Consider the following 20,537-nt stretch of genomic DNA (forward strand, 5'->3'; position numbering starts at 1 on the left):
GACTAGCTGGTATATAATGATGTGCTACGTGATTGCTAGCGACACAGCTATGTTAGCATAACATAAACACTAGCTGGGTCCCAAAACATAGGCTACATCCTTCGGAGGCCGCATTTGAAGGCTGATTATGTCACAGCCAGGCAACAAAGGCTGTCCCAATTAATCGTCTCCTTCAAATGCGGCTGACAAATCCGTCCTTCATTTCCCCGAATTTGAAGGATGGGTCGGGTGTGGCCTTTGTGGCCCATCATATCCCAGAATTCATAGCACAGCCCTGCCAATTCCAGTTTCCAACAATGGCGGCCGCTACTAAGTTTTAATATTACTCTTATTAATCTTTCTGGGTCACAAAATTAACTTTTAACAAAGTAGCTGTGTAAACTTCAAATATCTGCTTGGTTTATCAAGACATTGCATATTTGGAAAAGTGCTCCGATGTTTTCGGAGACGTCTGTTACTAACCCACTCAATAGCTAGCCGGGGGGGTCAATGGTCACTCGAGCCGGTGAGAGCAGCGAACTCCCGGCTTCATCATTTTCAGACCCCTTCTGTCTTTCGCTAATCAGGTTAAACATGATATATAAGTCACTCAGATAACTGGCTTTTTTCGGTGTGTTATTTGTTTTTGTTATTTGTCGTAAATAAATAGTAAATCTGTTTGGCTTAGATCAAAGTTATTAGATTAGATTAAATTTAAATAAATAAATAATAAATAATAAATAATAAATAATCTTAAACTTTAAAAAAAACTTTATGAATCCATTGGGTGGGTTCCTCCGGGATTTTCACAGAGCTGAATACACGTCAAACAGTGTGTGAAACAGTCGAGAATTTACGCCAGTGTCCTGATATATTTTAGACAGCAAGGAGCAGACGGTTGAGTTTATTAAACTCCACTGAGACAGTGACGCAAATCTGAAGAGTAGACTGTCCCATTTCACAGCCTCGCACTTCCGGCCTTCTCAGTGTTCGAAGGACCCGGCCCACATAGACCACGAAGGCCGGGTCCTCTGAAGGATGCGGCCTTCGTTTTGGGATACAGCTACAGTAAAGCTGGAGGATGAATGCTAACTTTTTTCCACTCAATAAAAGTTAACGTGAGGGTTCCCGATGGTTAGGGGCAAATGCAATCGCATGGCAGGATGCTGTAAACGGACCAAACTTCAGTCAGGAGAACAACTAAGAACAACTAAGAACCTCGTATCCACAATACGAGGTTAGTCATTAATATACTGCAACAACATGGGAATAGAGCAGCTGCGAGAGAATTCAACTTTAATAATAATGGATTGCATTTATATAGCGCTTTTCGGGACCCCTCAAAGCGCTTTACAATACCACTATTCATTCACTCTCACATTCATACACTGGTGAAGGCAAGCTACAGTTGAAGCTACAGCTGCCCTGGGGCAGACTGACAGAGGCGAGGCTGGCGCCATCGGCCCCTCTGGCCAACACCAGTAGGCGGTAGGTGAAGTGTCTTGCCCAAGGACACAACAACCGAGACTGTCCGAGCCGGGGCTCGAACCGGCAACCTTCCGATTACAAGACGAACACCCAACTCTTGAGCCACGACCGCCCCATTAATGTCTCAATGGTACAGAAGTGGAGGAAGCAAGAAGAGTTAGTTAAGTAAAGTTAAGTAAACTTATCTGACAGTTTTGTTTCGGTTAATGCTCCTTATAATCCGGTGCACCTTATGGTGCGAAGAATACGGTATATATAGAAGCCAACCGCCACACAAAATGGTCACACAAAATGGTTTCACATCAACTTGTCAGATGTCACTGGCAACTCAGGGATGTGCTCAGGGTGTGCTTTGGTGCAGTTGGCACCAGCCATAACATCATCAGACACACAAGATTACAGTTCACTTTTGAAGAGCAAAGTCCTCAACTGGAGGCTGAAGAGCTGGTGATAGAGCTAGTTAGCCCGCAACCATAGTTCCAGTCTTATATTTTGTTTTGGTTTTATGTGATGAAATGTTTCCTTAACAACTGCTTTTTACTTTTTCTTATGTGGTTAGGTTTAGGCACCAAAACTAAATGGTTAGCAAACCTTACAGTTCTCTGACATAGTCTGGAATTCTGGCATGAGGAGTTTTCTATTGGTAAAGTAGACTCATTTTATTAATTAGAAAACTTTGAAAAAAATGGAACTGCAAAGAATAGACTGTTTGCTTTGTCTTAATATTGGTGTGATCTGTTTGACTAAACTTGGAGTCAAATGGAGAATCAGGTGTTTAAAGGTGGAAAGAGTATCAGTTGCCCTTACATCTTTTAAAGTTTAGCACAAACTGCAGTTTCTAGCTCAGGAAACTGAATAATGCATTTCCCTGCCTTCTGGATCAAACTTTCACATTAACTTGTAGAATCATGAAATGGATCACAATTGGACACCATAATGTTCACCCATTTGGATTGTAGCCTACTCACATACTACATTTTTAGCAATGTACCACCAAAGTAGGACATGTAGGGAATATCTCTCCCTTACTATATGAACACACAGATGCAGCAATGCTTCTGAGATAAAGACAGAGGGACGTTTATCTTATAGTCTTTATTTTTATTTTAAAAATACGAATGTAATTATAAGATCATGCAGCTACTGAATTGCTCAAAATGTAATTATCCTCACCACACACATAAAGTATTGTGATTTCAGTCATTGGTGGCCTCACGGCATCTCCTCCACTCAATACTGACTTTGTGAAAGTTGAGAAACATTTGACTCAACATGACAGAGATCTGGTTAGCAGGTTAGAAGATTCCTGTGCCAGGCCTTTTCTGTGTGGAGTTTCCATGATCTCCCTGTGTCTGCTAGGTACTCTGACTTTCTCCCACAATGCAATGCTTGTTAGTAGGGCTGCCACGATTAGTCGACTAGTCACGATTACGTCGACTAACTTAATAGTCGACGCGTCGTTTGAAGCTTTGTAAGATCCCAAAAGACACAGGAATAAGTAGTAGGATTTAAGAGTGTAATAACGGACTGAAACAGAAGATGGCAGCACTGCATGTACAAGAATGCCAGCTGCCGTTAAACCTCGAAGAAGAAGAAGCTGTGTCCCAGAATTCGTAGCGCGGCCCTGCTCAGTTTCCAACAATGGCGGCAGCTAGTTAGTTTTAATATTACTCTTATTATTCTTTCTGGGTCACAAAATAAATGTTTAACATATTTTCAGGCAAGAATGTAGCTGTGTAAACCTCAAATATCTGCTCAGTTTATCAAGACACCACATATTTTCAAAACGTTTTCGGAGACGTCTGTTACCCACCAGCTGAGCGGGATTCAAGGCTCACCAGAGCTGGTGAGAACACCGGACTCCCAGCAAAACGTTTTCAAACCTACTGCGGTCTTTCGCTACTCAGGTTAAAGATGATATATAAATCATTTAGATAACTTAAAAATGTTATTGTTTGGTTTTTTTAGTATTTTATTTGTTCCTAAGTAAATCGGTTTGGCTGAGATTAAAGTTAAGGTTAGAGTTTACACAGTTTAAAGTTAAATTTATTAAAGTTTACACAGCTGTGAAGCAGGCAACTGATTATCAGAAATGTGAGGTGCTCGAGAATATACTCCGGTGTCCTGTTATAGTTTAGATAGCAAGGAGCAGATGGCTGAGTTTCAACTTCACCTAAACAATCTGCAAATTTCATTAAAATTTAATAAACTATCATCTTGTCTTTATTTTTAGTTAGCACATACCTTAAACACTTAAAGCTGTAAGCTAATGATAGTTATATAAGAGCAGATGCATGCTGGTGCAATAAACTGTACGTTGTACGTCCAATGGATGCATGATCTGATTAGTCGACTAATCCCAAAAATAATCGGTGACTAGTTGACTATCAAAATAATCGTTTGTGGCAGCCCTACTTGTTAGTTTAACTGGTGATTCTAAATTGGCCTTTGGTGTAAACGTAAAAGACTGTGGTTGTTTGTCTCTCTGTGTTTGCACTGAGCCAGATTAGTAAACTGCCTTTTGCTGTATGCGAGATGTATGAGTTGGATAAGTGGATTGGAAAATTGATAGATGGCATAAAATCCTCACACAATAAGAAACTGGGACTAGTTGTTTAAGCAATTTCCTCAAAAAAGCTGACAGATAATGTTCTGACAACCTGATCATATAATTTGTGTAGCCATAAATAGAAGCCTGACTACATTTAGTAACATTAAAAAACAAAACATTATCATCAGTGTGTAAATATCAAGTCTGGCAAAGCAGAAAGAAAAATCAACATTCCTTTACCCTCACGATTGCCACTGAACGTTGTTTTCATCTTTCTCTGTTGCCTTCAAACATTGCTAATTAAACTAATTGAATCCTGACAATTATTCCAGCATACAGGCATTTGGGTTGTAATCCTAGATTCCCAATGTCTCTAAGTTAACACAGCATATTATGATATAATTGGTTGAGCAGGTGTAATGAGTCTGTTAAAGAGTCTGCATGTCATGATGACCTCTTTAATTCATTTTAGTCAGGGCAAAGCTAATTCAATCCACCTTATTACAGCTTCTTTATGCAATTATCCCATGCCCCCGTTCACTGATGGGCCAGCATAGAGGCAGTGGATTGGACAGCAAGCTTACAAACCCGTAGAGACCTATAACATAAAACAATGCAGAGTAACTTCTCATAACGTTAGCAAACTGGAATGACAAAAAGGAAATGACTGTGTGGCAAAACATACTCCAGAGACAAGCCTTTTTTTTTCCCCCTCAAGTAATCCGCTGTGAAATTTCACTTGATCAGGACATCAGAATCAATTACATCCTCATATAAACAAGAGCATTAACTCTGGAGCACATTAGCATCCCATTAATCACTCTCAACTTTAAAAGTGGTCGAGAAACAACTAGTGTACCTTGAAGTGACTGGCACAGCGTATCCATGGTGCTGCCTGCCAATAATATGTTATCAAAGAGCGCGCAATTAACCTCCAGCATGGTGGACAATACACAGAGTAGAATGTGTCCACATAAAGGACACAAACACTGGACTCGATCTCGTTAAAAGCCACTTCAGACATTACAAAATCCTGCTTTTTGTCGCCTGCTTTTTTTAACTATAAAGCAAATGCATCACATAAAGCAGACCGTGAATAGCTCCCAGCGGAAAAAAATCTGATTGTGTAAGTTTGGATAAATTAACCTGTAACATCTGAGTGCAGTGTGGGCGAAGCAGACGCAGTAAGCACAAAGGTAGAGACAGAGATAAAGACTGAGATGAACCTGTGGAGATAAGCTTTTTTATTACAAAGCAAATCCCGACAAATAATCATCACTGCCTGTGGATTTCGGCAAGATCCAAATAATCATTCCCAACCCCCGACCTCAGGCACGATCAGCTACATTTTAGAACAGCTCCAAATAGCCCTCACTCTCACCGAACTGACCACCAGCACAGACATGCTGAAAGGTCAGAGAGGGACACAAACATCTCTTTAAACTTTAAACTCTTTCTGTATGGAGTCTTTCTGCAATACGTGAGCAATTTCCCACGTCACCAGCACCAAAGCCCACCCATAATTAATGATTTCAATCATCTTTAAAACTTCTAATAGTATTGTTATGATGGTATTAACAAGTGCTTTAAGACCACACTGCACTTTGTAACTTTCATGTAGAAGTCTCAAACTGTAGGATACTCACTAGAATTTGCCATAAGGCCAAACTGAGCAATAAGATCATTGATCAGGGGTGAGACTAGGAACCCACCTGTCACTCCAAAACTGCTTCTAAAGTCCTCTGTAGAGATGTGAGCCAAAGCAAAGACTATTCAAGAAGCGCTATGTCAATCAGGGCTGTGTCTTTGAGTGAACCACTCAAAATAAAAGCCACATAGCAATCTGTTTGGTGTTTGTAAAAGACTCTGAAACATGGTGGTGGCAGCACTGTGTATGGGACTGAGTCTCAGATGAAGGGACAAGGAGACAGAAGGATATTTCCCTGTATTTAACTCTTGGGCAGATTCGTCCAAGAATGGAGCAACACAAGATTAAGCCAATGGTTCACCAAACCCTACAGAACATCTGTGAATACCACTGAAGATCTGAGTTCACAAAATTGAATTTTGTTAATAGAGCGCAATGTCAAAATGACAGTTGCCTCAAAGGGCTGTATATTGTCAGGTAAAGACTTTATATTATAAATACAGAGAAAACCCCAACAATCGGATGACGCCCTATGAGCAAGCACTTAAACGTTAAAGAAATCTAAAGACATGTTTTCAGTTTGTCATTATCATTGGTTGAAATTGAATATACAATGCTATATGTGCACGATATGAGAAAAGATCTGGATACTGGTTACATCACAGTAACTCGGATCTAGAGATCAGTTAATGGCCCACACTTGGGAAAACTTTCTAACCTCGACTGGTTAGAGAGTGGCTGCGAGAGGTTGCTTACTGTCACTTGGTGAAAATAGTAAAACTGATTGAAAGCAGTATACAGTAATGCACCATAAACCTCCTTGTGATTGCTTTGGTCACAGATTCCCTATAATTTGTATGGAAGGCGCCAACTTGTCTACAGACACTGGCCAAATATTCACTAAGTGGTAGCTGAACTGTGAAGAGTGTTACACAAACTGGAAACTGGGAATGTTCGCCTTCAAAGTTGCAAAGTTTCAAAGTCTGAAACATGTTGATTGCAGTGGGAAGGCACAACTTTTCCTCTCAGTTTCTGGTTTGTGTTACGCTTTTCCCAGGTTTCACTAGCACTCAGTGGTTAGTTAGCAAATGTTTGCAGAGTACAAGTAAGGTTCTTTTATTGGCAACTATAAGCTTGAGTAGACAACTACAACCAACCAGCAGGGGAATAGATATTTTTCCGTGATGGCTGGAAGTTGTCTGTGTTTCACGACGAAACCTCTAGGTCTCTGTTACTGAAACCTAAGCAATCCTGCTTGGTGTGCTACCCCCAGCTGGTCTTTCTGGAAAGCAGATGTCCAACTGATAGAAACTACATACCAAAATAAAGCAAACATTCTGGTACGCAGTGGGGTATTATATATAACCTGTAATGAAGTATCTACATTTCATGTACATTGCAAAAGTGGCATTTTATATTGGTGTTTTTTTAAATAGAGCTTTTTTCTAATTCAATACTTTGTTCTGTATTTGCAAAATACTTGAATTGCTTTTTAAGTTGCATCAGTTAAGCAAACTAGATTTTACCCCTAGAGTGGCTTTGTTATAGGTCAGCGATTTATATAATTGATGTAATTTCTATATATGGTTAAGAAAGTTCTACATAGATTCATAAGCTATGTCATCAGCCTAAGCTTTGTTTAGGCCCTACAGGTTTGTCAGTACTCTGTCATACATGTAAATTAGAGGCAAAAAAATAGCATCGCCCTAACAGCCAATTATTAGAGCTAACTTCTGTGGAATCTACTCTCAGGGTGTTTACACTACAGCAGTGTTGTCCAACTGAGTGAGTGGACTGCCCTGATCAGATGCAGGAACAATCAATTATGAATGCAGGCAGATTCCTCAGATAATTGCATGTGGCTCCCTTTTGACCTCCAGTGATGTCAGCAGCGAGTCCCCACCACAGCAAACTGCCTCCGTGATGACAGCTGGCACAATCTACTTACATTACATTTAAGCTGCAGGAGCCATGGCGTGACACAATCATGTTCACTATGTAAGCATAAACATAGATATAGGTAAAACCTCACGTGTAAAGGCATACGTAAGACGATACATACATTTGGAGACAAGCTCGTGAACACAAATACACTGAGCATGTGCACACGGTGGATCTGTCCTGAGGCTTATAAAGCCACAAAAAAAAAAAAAGCAGCATAGATTTGAAATGAAATACCCCGAGGACACATGTTTGCTTTGTCATGCACGGGACAATCAGAGCTAGCGATGTAGTTGTAGACAATGATGATGCACTTACTTTCACTCTGCTGTCACAGAGTCTCCCGGAGCCATCTTTACAGAGATTTCCCAGTGAAGATAGTGTTATGTAACAGCGGCCGTGGACCCTGCTGTTCATATTACTAATGCCTCACACTGTGGCGGGGTCACGTGCCTTATCCAGGCCACATCCAGACGCCAACGGCAGCCGTGTTCCAGCTGTTACTATAGCCTATAGCTTTAGTCACTCAGGACCATGCTGAACCATGCTCCTCTCACAATCCTACATCCCAAGTGTTAAGCACGTTATGCACGTTAAGCACCTTAGACCATTTCTATCTATGTTTTTCTCCAATACCACCACTGGAGACAATTCTTCATATTAGTTAGTATTAGTAAAGCGCTATACAAATACAGGCCATTTACCATTTTAGTAATGCTATTGGGCTTATCCACAAAACTATACACCCATTGTATAATGATACACAAAATTCACAGTTTACGTGGTTTCAAAATTATTTTGTACAATGGTGCAGCAAGTCTGCTCACACATTGTGTGAAACACTCAGTTTTAGCACCCGTGTCCTTAAGTTCCCTCTTCTGCAAAGTGGCTGCCATTGGTCAGCTGGATCAACAGAAATGTTGGTTATGTATAGAGATGGACCGATCCGATATTACGTATCGGTATCGGTCCGATACTGACGTAAATTACTGGATTGGATATCGGAGGGAAATTAAAATGTAATCCGATCCACTGAATATCAAAAAAGCACCTCACAAAACTTGTGACCTGGCGGAACTCACCATAGCGCGTTGGAGCAGTATGCATCACGTGATCGAGCAGCTGCGTGTATTTGTAGCCTGGCTAGCAATCCGGCATTTCATCTCTGAGGAAGTGATCCCAGAGAGAAGTAAAGCAAGTGTGTAAGTTCATCTCTGAATGTTTATAAAGCATTCCCGCGTTAAGCTTAACAACCAATATATGGACTGACTGCCTCTTCTCTCTCCCTCCCTCTCCTGCTGCTACTTTGATCATGAAACTGATCAATGATCAGCTGATCGGCTTTTCTGTCGCGAAGTCCGTCTCTCTTGTTTGTTTATTGGCCACTTCGCACCAGAAAGAGTTAACCAGCGGCTGAACAACAGCAGCACGTTTAAGCTTAAGCTGTTGTTAGTATGTATTTATTATTACTTTCTACACCAGGATCGTTTTCTACGTAGCTGACTGCTGGTAACTGTGCAGGGGCGGATCTAGCAAAGTTTAGCAAGGGGGGCCGATAGGGCATTAACAGGGAAAAGGGGACACAAAGACATATTTTTCTTTCTTATTCTCATTTAAAATGTCTAGCTTTTAATAAATATTTATCCAAATCTTACACCCAAAATTTTAATCTGATGTAAAATGTATAGAAGTCCATTACTGTTTATAGTAACTATTAAGTCTAATGTACCCTAGTATGCTATAGTACTTTTTCCTTTGGGAAGGTACCATCTGTGCAGTCTGCAATTCTGTTGAAGAAAGATGTTGAATCTATTTAATTATTCTTCAAAATTAATTGATTTCGGTGCATTTTTTTTCCCACACTGCATCAAATTAAAGTTGATTACGTCGATTAAGCATCATGAGGTGGAGGGTGGGTGGTTCCCTATTTATTTTTATTTTTTGCGGGGAGTTTTAGAACCTTATTGGTTAGGTTGCTTAATATTTCTGCTAAGTACTCTTTAAAATACCAGAATAGGTAGGATGGAGTAGGTTTACGTTTATTAGATTGATCAGTATTGCTGAACTATGAAATATTTTGGGTGCAGTGTATTTTTTGCATACAGGCATAACAGAATAGCTTTAGTGTTTTGTTTTGTTTTTTAACTTGAGCATGAACTTATACAAAAAGCAGCAAGATATAAAAAAAACACGTCATTAGCCAGTGAGCTAACAGCTGACAGTCAGTCCTCCAGTTTTTTGAAACCAAGATGCAGATGCTGAAAACTTTCATTTCAAGTGGTTGACATTACAATAGCTATGTCCGCTTTTTATACTGACTATGAATCTATGTCAAACAGCTGTCCTTACTTTGGCACAGTATGCGGCACTGTGGGTGGAAAGTGCTGTCTTACCCTCTGGCACCACAGGGAACAACAACTTTTCTGGTGGAGATAAAGTTTTGCATTTTTTAATCCTTCACAAACAGACAGCTGATAATGTTGATTTTTTTCCCCCCTAACCAGTTATTAATTTTACATTTGACTTGCTACGGTTGAATTTTATTGTTGTTGTTTTTTTAGTTTTTGATTATATAATTAATGCTAGTTTAATTGTTAGCCTTACAAAGTGTACAAATGTGTTACCTGGTAAGATAGAGGGGAAAAAAAGTATAATTCAATCAGGCAACAATATTTTCTTAAGAAGAGAATAAATCTCATTGCCATGAGCTTTTTAACTTTGCAGTTGCAATAAAATGTTATAAAACACCCTAAAGGAAAGAGAAAATCCCACCGAGCTTAATCTGTGTACTTTAATGGATCAAAAGTGCATTTGTATGCAAAACCCACAACTCAGAACTTTACTGTTTTCATTCATTCTCTGTGCTCTCACCAAAAGACTCTTTATATGTATGTAGCAGATTGAATACAGATTAGCTTATGAGGATCTTGACACATTAGTAAAGCAGCAAAGCAAGTACATATTGTCCCCAGTATAATTAAAATATAATTTTAATTAATTAATGTTTAGTAATTCATTAAAATTATATTTAGTACTTGAATTGTTTTCATTTAAAAAACAGTCATTACATCACTACTAAACTCATTAAACTGCTCTTCGGTTTTATTCATGTGCCATTAAGGCAAGCACCAAATTAATTTTTCTAATTCACATTCAGTATTCTCTCTGAGCCACAATAAATAAAAATGTTTGAAACCCTAGCATGTTTCACCACACCCATTTGCTGCGTATGCAAATATTATCTGACCCTGGGGCTAGGTTTAAAGAAAAAAAAAAGTACACTTCCTCCCACCACCAGCAGCACCCTACCGCCGCTCCTCTAGGAATCTGCTCCGTGGACAGCACGCAAATTTTTGGTTTGAAATATGAAAACTTGCCTCCGGTGCATAGTGAGGATAAAAGTCCCTCTGCTGCCAGCGAAGGGATCGCCAGCGAAATGATGAATGGCCATGTCTGCTTGTCGAGGTGGACAGGAGGAGCTACGGCACGGATGGGAGTTTGGCGTCAGAGTACTCTCTCATACCCAAGGTGTGAATCGAGACTGACAGTTCTAATTCTGGAAACACTGCAAATGAGTGACCTTGGGAGGCACTCGTGCATTCATGCACAGATACACATAAAATATTTTTTCGCAGTAAAAATCATAATACATCCCTGTATGTCCGCTGCCAATGCTGCAATCTGCTACAGCCAATGCAATATGTAGAAACTGTTTTACCCCTTACATATTTACACTGTACCCATTTATAATGGACAAACATACACACCGTATCATCTTTCAGCTATGAAACACACACACGCAGCCACACAGACAGTATACACTGTTATCTTAACGAAAACAATGGATAATCTGAGCAAATAGTTGGTAAAACCCATTCAAGCAAATGCATCCATTTCAGTTGAATGCTTTTTCCAATTAGTATTCCTATCTCCACTTTACTGACATAAGTTCAGCAATCCTACTAGTTTCCTTAACCTAAAGCTAAACACATCTCTGCATATACAATCTACAGAAAACATCTCCTGTCAGGCATGGCAGTGACAGCTGGGACCAACGTCAAGCCCAAAAACCATGTTATATCACACACACTGACCATAAACACATTGCTCCAGCTATGCTAAGGTAAGTGTACGCTTTAAACATGTTTCCCCATCAGGTCACAAACAACACAGAAAAAAATAAGCATGAATCCTCACTGCATGCAAATGATGCTTAATGTCCTCTGGCTCTTCACCGTGCTGTCAAACATACACTCCTGGGCAGAGCAGCTCAAAACATGCTGATCCATCTCCAAGACATGCATAAGAGGGTAGATGGTTATGAGTGTGTAAGAGGCAGTGGGTTGCATTTCAATTATGTTTGCCACTAAGAGATATTATGATCATCCACCAGCAGCAGCAGCAGCAGCAGCAGCATCAGCATAGGAAGCCTGCAGCAGAGTCAGTGCAACAATCCGCGGCTCGGAAAAACATACACAGCTTGACAGCCAACAGTAGATTGGTACACTACCTTAGCAGAAAGGGCCGACGAGGAAATGGCAGGTGTCTCCTACTGTGTCGAAAGGAAAGAGAAGCAGCCGGCAGCAGGACCAGGACGATGTAGCATAAAATGGTTCATCAATGCTCGGCAGAAAGAGGCACAGCCAGGCAGCGCAGGCAGAGAGAGAGAGAGAGAGAGAGGGACAGCCAGCGAGCATCATTCAGTTCACACTACCGTGGCTGTGCAGCAGAGCACACACATCAACACGCCCCCTTCCTCTCTCTCCCTTTCTCGCTCTCTCTCACTTTCTCTCACACACACACACGCACGCTTAGTCACACAGACACACGCACGCAGGGGTGCAGAGGCAGTGCAGTGTGCAGTGGTGCCGAGCAGTGCACCTTCTCCACGATGTCTTTTGGTCCTCTTTAATCAGGACCGTCTCTGTCCTGTTCTCTGCAGTCACAGACAATTCTGTCAATAAACGCTGCCAGCGGCGTTCTGTATCCTACTGCCCGCTCACCTAACCAGCCACTGATGAGTAGCCATGATTGAAGCTGGCAAGGTCATGCAAGGTTCTCTGACATCCCCAGCTCCAGTGCTCCCAGCTTTGTGGCACTACCTCCCAGCTACTGTATTTCTTTTGCAAGCTAATACAGGAGCACCGCCTTTCCTCATCATGGGTCATCATGCCACAGAGGCTGCCCAGCGGCTCGACAAAGCCTCACTCGCTGTCAAGTTGGGCAAGACCAATCAGCTGTCATAAACAGCAGCAATACCGCGGCCATCCAATCGCAGATCGGGAAATCAAGTGCACAGGGGTATTAAAGGGGATTATTTGGGTCATCCTGGGTTTTTTTTACTACAGGGAGATGTGGAGGATAGCAGCACAGCATGTGTGGTGTGGCTGCCCTCTGTGGCTGACAGTGGTGCTGCACTCTGTTATGGGAAAAGGAGAAGCGGGAAGAGCAGGGCCCAAAACGACTTCCCTCAACATTGATGCTTAGCAACTACAGCAGGTTCTTACCTCCTGTCTTGGGGCCTCCCTCCCCCTATGGCGGGACCCTCGCTGCAATCCCAATCGACAGACTATTTATCACAGCATCTGTTTAAGACTCAAGGCAACCACGACACAAGCAATTGTCAACCGTTCCCACACGTGTCCTCTGACTGTGTGTAAACACTAAATGGGGAGGTGCTTAGTTCTGATATTAAGCAGGAAGTACTGTTCAGTATAGCACACCTTTATAGGTAACTGTAGATCTCACCAAAGTAGGACTTCTAAGTGTGATTTTACCCTGTTTTTCCACAGATGTAAATGCTACAAATACATTTAAAATGTCTGTCTCCATCACACCGAAGCTCTACAGGTAGACACAGCATTTAAATAAAACCATTAACTGTTACAGACTAGAGGTAAACTCTGTCTATTAAACTATTTGGAAGCACAGTATTTTCTCATCCCCGGGGAGGGCAAAGCTGTACAGGGTACGTCAAATTGTTCGCTTATTTTATTCTTGAAATAATGATTCAGTGGATGCCTGCCTACCTTAGAATGTTAAAGAGAACCAAACCTGGGCAGACAGCTGTCAAAAGCTGTCAGAAGGCAGAACAGCAGCTCCAGGCCTGCCTGCGCCCAGCTTACTGAGACACATTCAGAGGTGTGAACAACTGTTTTGGCATTCCCTTTTGTGAAGAGTTCGGAATATTATTCAAAAACTGTGCAACAAATAGAACACGGAGAGCTCAGCTTTTACACGGAGATGATTTGGATACGCCGATGGAGTCAGACAATATTCACCAGAAAATAACTCATAACGTGCATATGACAAAGAGGTAGAGGTCAGATTGCAGTTATTTCTTCGACATTTCAAAGGGGGAGGAAAAATACAGGTTTCAGTTGCTACAGGCCACTACACTGACTTCAGTCATATTAAAGTGCTCCAGGTCCTGCCCTGCCTCCTGCTGTTTGCCTGTAGCACGAGCTACCCTGATGCTATCTACGTCACCCTCCTCTGAACACTTGCATTGCTCTTGTTATTATGTCGGACCCTTATGTAAACATTTTAGACATTTTCAAAAGAAATGTCAATGTATGGATTGTGGGTTTCCTTTTGAGGCTTGTAGACAATGGCTGTGAATACAAACCCCTACAAGGTTCTCTGCAGGTGCCTGAATGAGCTTGCCATTCTCATCTCTTATTACCTCTATAAGTAAATTACTGCACCTGCAGGGTGCAGTTAGGCTATTTGCTTGATTAAAGCAAATAGCCTAACTTTGTGAACACCAGTCATGTAACGCGCTGAGGAGATCGTGTGCTGACGATAGAAGCGTCATAACATAGTTCTCATCAGATGTTTCCACTTTGCTTTTTCAAGCTATGGGGATCTGCCTGTTAATTTACATCATACACCTGCCACAGGTTCCAGCAACTGGAACTGGAAGATGGTTTGAGTATATCGCTATCACTAACATTTACTACCATAATAGTTTCTTTCCAACTGTGTCGTTTTTAACTCATTCCAGCAAGACTGATACAGAAGCACAAACACAGGCAGGAGTTTCAGGGGTTTTCCTGGTTTAGAGCGGGCCTTTCTGGGTAACAGTAAGCCTATAAGATAAACCTTTTTTAACACAAGCCTCAGTATTTCATATATTTTGACTCTCGACTTACTTACTCTAAGCCTGTGTGACAGAAGCCTAAATGTTGGAAAATTACTTTAGCCTTCATTTTGTATCGTCTAATTTAAAGAGTCTATGAATCTAGATGCTTAACTGATTATCTAGTTCAGGGCAGCAGGAGTGCTGCAACCTATCTCAATCTATCTGGGCAAGATCAAGGGTACACTCTGGATTGTCAGTTTATCGCAGCAAAAGCAACGGAGTACCCAACATTCAAAATGTTGAAAGTGACGATATTTCCTTTTTAAAAAAAAAATACATATGTTTATTTTAAATTGAATGTCAGCAATTATAGCACAAACAGCTGAAAGGACTGTGAATATCTTGTCTTGGGATTTGTCCTCAAGAGTAAAGATGGGAATAGATTCTGCAGATAGTCCAGGTGCTAAACTGATTTGCCAGCAGTCCAGACTTTTCACAATTCAAAACATGTGGTGCTTTTTGAAAAGAAAATTAAAAGGGAGCCTGAAACAGACAGAAAAATCAGAAAACATTTTACTTTTCCCAACTCAACCTATATTGCAGAGACACTAAAAACTCTAGGAGTGGCCAAATCAACAATCCTTAGATTCTTAAAGAGAATGAACTCACTGGCCAACCCACCAACACCATAAGGCCTGAAAGAGCACCAAAGAAAACTAAAGTACGTCATGCTGTTTAGAAAAACCCTTCACAACAACTAACAGTGTCAAGAACACTCTCAAAAACATAGTCATGCCATTGTCAAAGTCCAGAGGGCTTACAACACGGTGAAAACCAACGGTTCCACTCAAGAACAGGATGAACACATTAGACTTTGTCAAAAAATAAAACACATGAATGCAGCTGTACAGTTCTGGAAAAAATCTTCAGACAGAAGAATCTAAGATGAACTTGTACCAAAAAGGTGGGAAGAAAAAAGTATGGAGAAGGAGAGAAACAGCTCACATCATCTGCCAAACATGGTGGAGGCAGTGTTGTGATATGGGTACATGTTTCATGATACAAGTTTCTCAAGCCAAAGAAATGGGACATAGTGCTAGTTCACCTGACTGCAGAGCAATAAAGCGTGATTTAAAAAAACAACACAAAAAAAACATATAAGCAGCAACTTAAGATGGCTTCACTAAAAACATGGCTGAGCATCTCAAGTAAGGAAAACAGCGTTTTGTGATGTCCATGGGTTCTAGACTACATGCAATCACTGGCTGAAAAACATACAAAATAAATAAAGATGGTTTTAATTCTAAAGTAGTCAATGTAATACTTTTGTGAGTATAAGTCTAAGTATAAGTCTGTAATTCAATTCCATTCACATTGATTTTTAAAGTTAAAAGCTATATGGTGGTGTACGAAACAAATATTAATGGACCTAACTGTAGCTATCCATTTTAAGTCTATTTAATGAGCAGCAAGGACTACTTATGCTGTTATGTTGTTAATTGAATAGCTAAATATATGAGGCAAAACGATTATTAAGAGGTGCATATGGCTGAGTTTGTTAATAATAACCTCAGTGGCAGTCAAGAATCTTGTTTGAGGAGCGCGGGATGAGGTCAGATTATGGCTGCAGGCATCAACAAATTCTGATCCACCCAGTGTCCAGACACTGTTAAATCTTATTCACTGAAAGCTTAGCAACCAGCACACACTCAAACAGCACGCCACACTCACTTTATCCGTGCCTCTCACCCAGCTGTTCTTCTTTGCTCTGGCTAGCGTTTGTCTCTGGCTCCACACTACTTCCCGTTGAGACTGTCTCAGGAGTTTCTCCACCTTGCAAGTCTTATGGCAACCCATCGTCCCCTGGCAAATGGAAAAATAGATGTCAAGCAAAGCCTTGCATCAGTCACATTTCATCTCTTGCTTGGTACAAGCAATAACCTACCATGACAGAACAGTTTGCATGCTTCCCCAAGTGCTTGTCATGGTCAGCAGCGACGGATGATGATCTCCAGCATGTTCAGATTATAAATATCTGTATTCAACTGAGTTACATAATAATGGATTTGGATTATTGTTAGTACACACAGACAGAAAAGATGACACAGCTGCCACAGGAAATGCAAAATGCATAAAACTACACCTCTGTAATTGAAAAGTCGAGTCAATATATTTATATGCATTTCTTCTTATTATATGCACATAGAAAGTGTTAAAGGCTTTAAATATTAACTGTGGAAATCATAAAAAATATTAAGCTCAATTTTATTTTAGAGTGTATGCTGCAATAGGCTACAGTTTAAAATTCATGCTTTTCTCAAACTAAAATTGTGATTTACAGCAGCTGTGAGCCTTAATGCGACTCCAGACTAAGTACACCCTGAAGTCTAATGGTCATGAGTTACTGCACAGTTTCCACTGTGTCATCTAGACCAGCGTGTTCCAGACCCAGAGCAGACTTATTAGCTGTGGACTTCTCCTTCCCTGACAGCTCCAATTCCAGTTAGACTCTAATATACTGAACTACAGTGCTGTGCAAAAGACTTGAGCCACCTTTGATTTCTTTATTTTTTCCAGGAAAATGGGAAATAGGTGCAGTGATTTATTCAAACATGTGCAAACATACATGGAAATACAATAAATAAGACAAAAACAAAATTTACATAATTCTAATGAGTTTAAAAATCAGTATTTGGTATGAACACCTTTATTTTTCAGCACAGCCTGAACTCTCTAAATACATTAAACAGTCTTCAGGAAGAGTTCACAGGTTTTGCAGTACATTCAAAGCTCTTCTTTGGGTGTTTCTGCCTTTTTTTCTGTCCTCTGTCAAGATGATCCCACACTGCTTTAATAATATTGAAGTACAGGCTCTGGGGAGGCCAATCCATGGCTGATAGTGTTACATTGTGTGTTTGTCTATCCAGGTATGCTTTTACCACATTAGCAGAGTGCTTGGGGCATATTGTAGGGTGGATTAAAATCTATTATCTACTAGGGGTGGGTTTTTATAATCGATTTATCGATTAAAATCGATTCTGGCTTGGATAACGTAAAATCGATTCATTAAAATCCTGAATCGATTTTTTAATATAAATTTATTTTGCCCGAAATGCCAGAATCTCTGGTGAAATCTCACAAAATTTCAACAACCACCAAACAGCTAAGACAGTAAATGAGAGCAGGAACATGGATTCTGCACAAAGACTTAAACACACAGCCCAACCGCAGATCAGAATCAGTGAGATGTTGCCTTTCTCACAGTCGGGGCTGAAAGCCGACAGCGGGCTGATTCTGATCTGTCGGCGGTCCGCGCTTTGTGTTCACGCCCTTTATGCGCTGATTCTAAAGCTGTTAGTTTGATGTCTCTCCAAACAATATTGACCGAACCAGCAGCAAAAGAAGATCCAAACTACGCTTCACATAAACAAAGTCATGAATTCACTCTGACTTTTATTGTTTTTCTTTGACCACGATGCACAGCTCTCTCTCGCATGCTCGCTCTCTTGCGCGCTCTCTCTCCCTCTCTCTCCCTCTCTCTCTCTGTACTGTTTTCTGCATTATTCGCTTGCTTGTTATGCACAAGTCTACCGTTGTTTACAGCGCTGTCGGCCGATGTTTTTTTTTTTCGTTTTATATACTTCCGAAAATAAAACCTAATTTCTGCCGTTCAATACCGAACAAATTTAAACTTTTTAAAATTATGCAAAATGCAAAACGCTCAGCCTTGTCTCTAATAAAACCGCTGTAACTTCAGAGGTAATGTTCATGTGTTGATTAATGGTTTTCTTTCGTTTTTGATCTACTGCAGAAATTTTTTATAAAATCCCAGAACAGGAAAATCACCTTCATGTTTTTCTGTGTTTTATCTTCAGCTACTTTGACACAAAGGCCTCTGCTGTGATGCTCACACCTTTGATAAAGTCTTGGTGTGTCAGCTTCCTTTTTATAGATACAAAAATATGTAAATGTACTGATCTGAATTATAATATTTCTGACTGTCAAAATTTCCCAGATTCAAATCAAAGTGAATCGAATCTAATTAAATCGAATCGAATCTAATTAAATCGAATCGTGGATCGAATCGATTCGGGACCCTGTGAATCGGAATTGAATCGATTCTAGAAATCAGTGACGATACCCAGCCCTATTATCTACTATTATACCTTCATAATTCCATTTATTTTGACCACATCCCCAACACCACTGGATGAAACACAGCCCTAATTGATGACAGCACCTCCACCGTGGCTGTAGACACTCACTGTCACTCACCTCTCGCCTGATCTCCTCTGTACATTTTAATGATTTGAACTAAAATTTGGATGAATCACTCCATAAGACCTCTTGCCACTGACTTTGGTTCTTGTGTACTTACCTCTGACTTTTCTCCCTGTTTCTTTTCCTTAATAATGGCTTCTTGACAGCAAACCTTCCACTGAGGTCATTTCTGATGAGGCTTCACTGAGCAGCAGATGAATCAACTGAAGGGTCAGATGCATCGCTCAGGTCATGTATCAAATTCTTCCTGCATTTTTAACGCTTTCTTAAAGACATGAATTAGAGAAACTGCTCAACTGCAGTGTATAACCTTTTAGCCTTGCTACTTTATGTTTCTGTCTTGCACATGTCCAGCTTCCTCAAATATTTTAAGAACACACTGCATCCAGTGCTGAGACATGCCAAGCTGATTGCTCTTTGGGAATCATGTCGCACTCTTTCTTAAATTTGACGTCATACCATCCCACAGAGCTGGAGTCTTCTGGCCACTCTTGCTTAAGCCAAAGGCTTTTTGGAAATATATCTCAAAAAGGTTGCAAAAGCGTACGATATGATCCACGACCCTAAACTAACATTTACAAATGTGTGCAATGATTTGTAACTTTTGAGGACTGACAAATACAAAGCAATCAAACCACACGTGAAACCATTTTACAAGTGTACGTACATCCAAACCTGAAATACTGATCGTCTGCGCGCATTTTTTTAAGGTCAGCTCGCGAATCAGATAATTTTACCTTTAGAAAACATTTCTGTGCGTTCAAATGTCTAAAACTACACGTAACTTCTCGCTCGCTTGCTCACAAAACCTTAAATACGTGCGAACGAATCGCTCGATACGAACAGATCAAGTTTGAGAGTAATTTAACGGGGCCAACCTCGCACAGATCCACAAATGTGAGCTGCTTTCAGGTCCCAGTGTAAAACTGGGAGATTTGATCTTCAAACACTGTACTTTCTCTCCATGCTGATTAGCAAACACAAAGCTACATGCACTATTAGCAAGGGAGGGTGGTGAAAGAAAATCAACCAGTGCTCCAGCCCTGTTGCATTTGACTAGTAGCATTAAGCTAAGTTGTTCTCCATTTGGCATATTGATTTCTATTTTGACTGATAATTCCAGCTTTCACTGATAATTCCAGCTTTCACTCACGACAGAGGTCAAATGTCACTGCTGTTGTTTTCTTTAATCCCCCTGCACTTTCATCACATCCAGTGGCTAGTGAGCTAACACTAAAAATGACACTGAAATTAAATGAATTTCAACTGTATTCTCAGCAAAACTGACTGTCCATTTAACCACTCCACTTTATCTCACATACCATCACTTCACATAGGCAGTTGATACAACCTATCACATAACTCTGAATTATTCTGGCTTGCTTATAATCCACTCTTACAAAATGTTGATCTCAACACGCCCCTCAAGCTTCACCTTCATCAAAGTCAAGAAAAGTTGGTCTGGTAGTTGAGGATACTTATTCCAGCCAATCGCTACTCATTGTTACAGATCAGTAGGGACTATGATGTAAGTAATGCAAGCACTTAAAAGAAATTATTTTATG

The 20,537-nt window shown here is 40.5% G+C and overlaps 1 protein-coding gene across 4 annotated transcripts in view; it reads right to left on the bottom strand.

Moving 5' to 3' along the window:
- rimbp2b (RIMS binding protein 2b) overlaps positions 1-16,755 on the bottom strand; it is a 108,381-nt gene extending 91,626 nt beyond the window's left edge. For 2 of the 4 annotated variants that reach the window (XM_085179160.1, XM_085179157.1), the window contains exon 1: positions 16,423-16,554. In XM_085179160.1, coding sequence (XP_085035286.1) covers positions 16,423-16,548 — 126 coding nt within the window. In that variant the 5' untranslated portion in view covers positions 16,549-16,554. Of the gene's footprint in view, positions 1-12,117; positions 12,137-16,422; positions 16,555-16,636 lie in introns of those variants that run through there. The other 2 variants (XM_085179156.1, XM_085179159.1) reach the window with 2 other exon arrangements.
- Positions 16,756-20,537: the final 3,782 nt, after the last annotated feature.

The sequence above is a fragment of the Neolamprologus multifasciatus genome, chromosome 12 (assembly GCF_963576455.1).
Source record: "Neolamprologus multifasciatus chromosome 12, fNeoMul1.2, whole genome shotgun sequence".
Lineage (NCBI taxonomy): Eukaryota > Metazoa > Chordata > Actinopteri > Cichliformes > Cichlidae > Neolamprologus > Neolamprologus multifasciatus.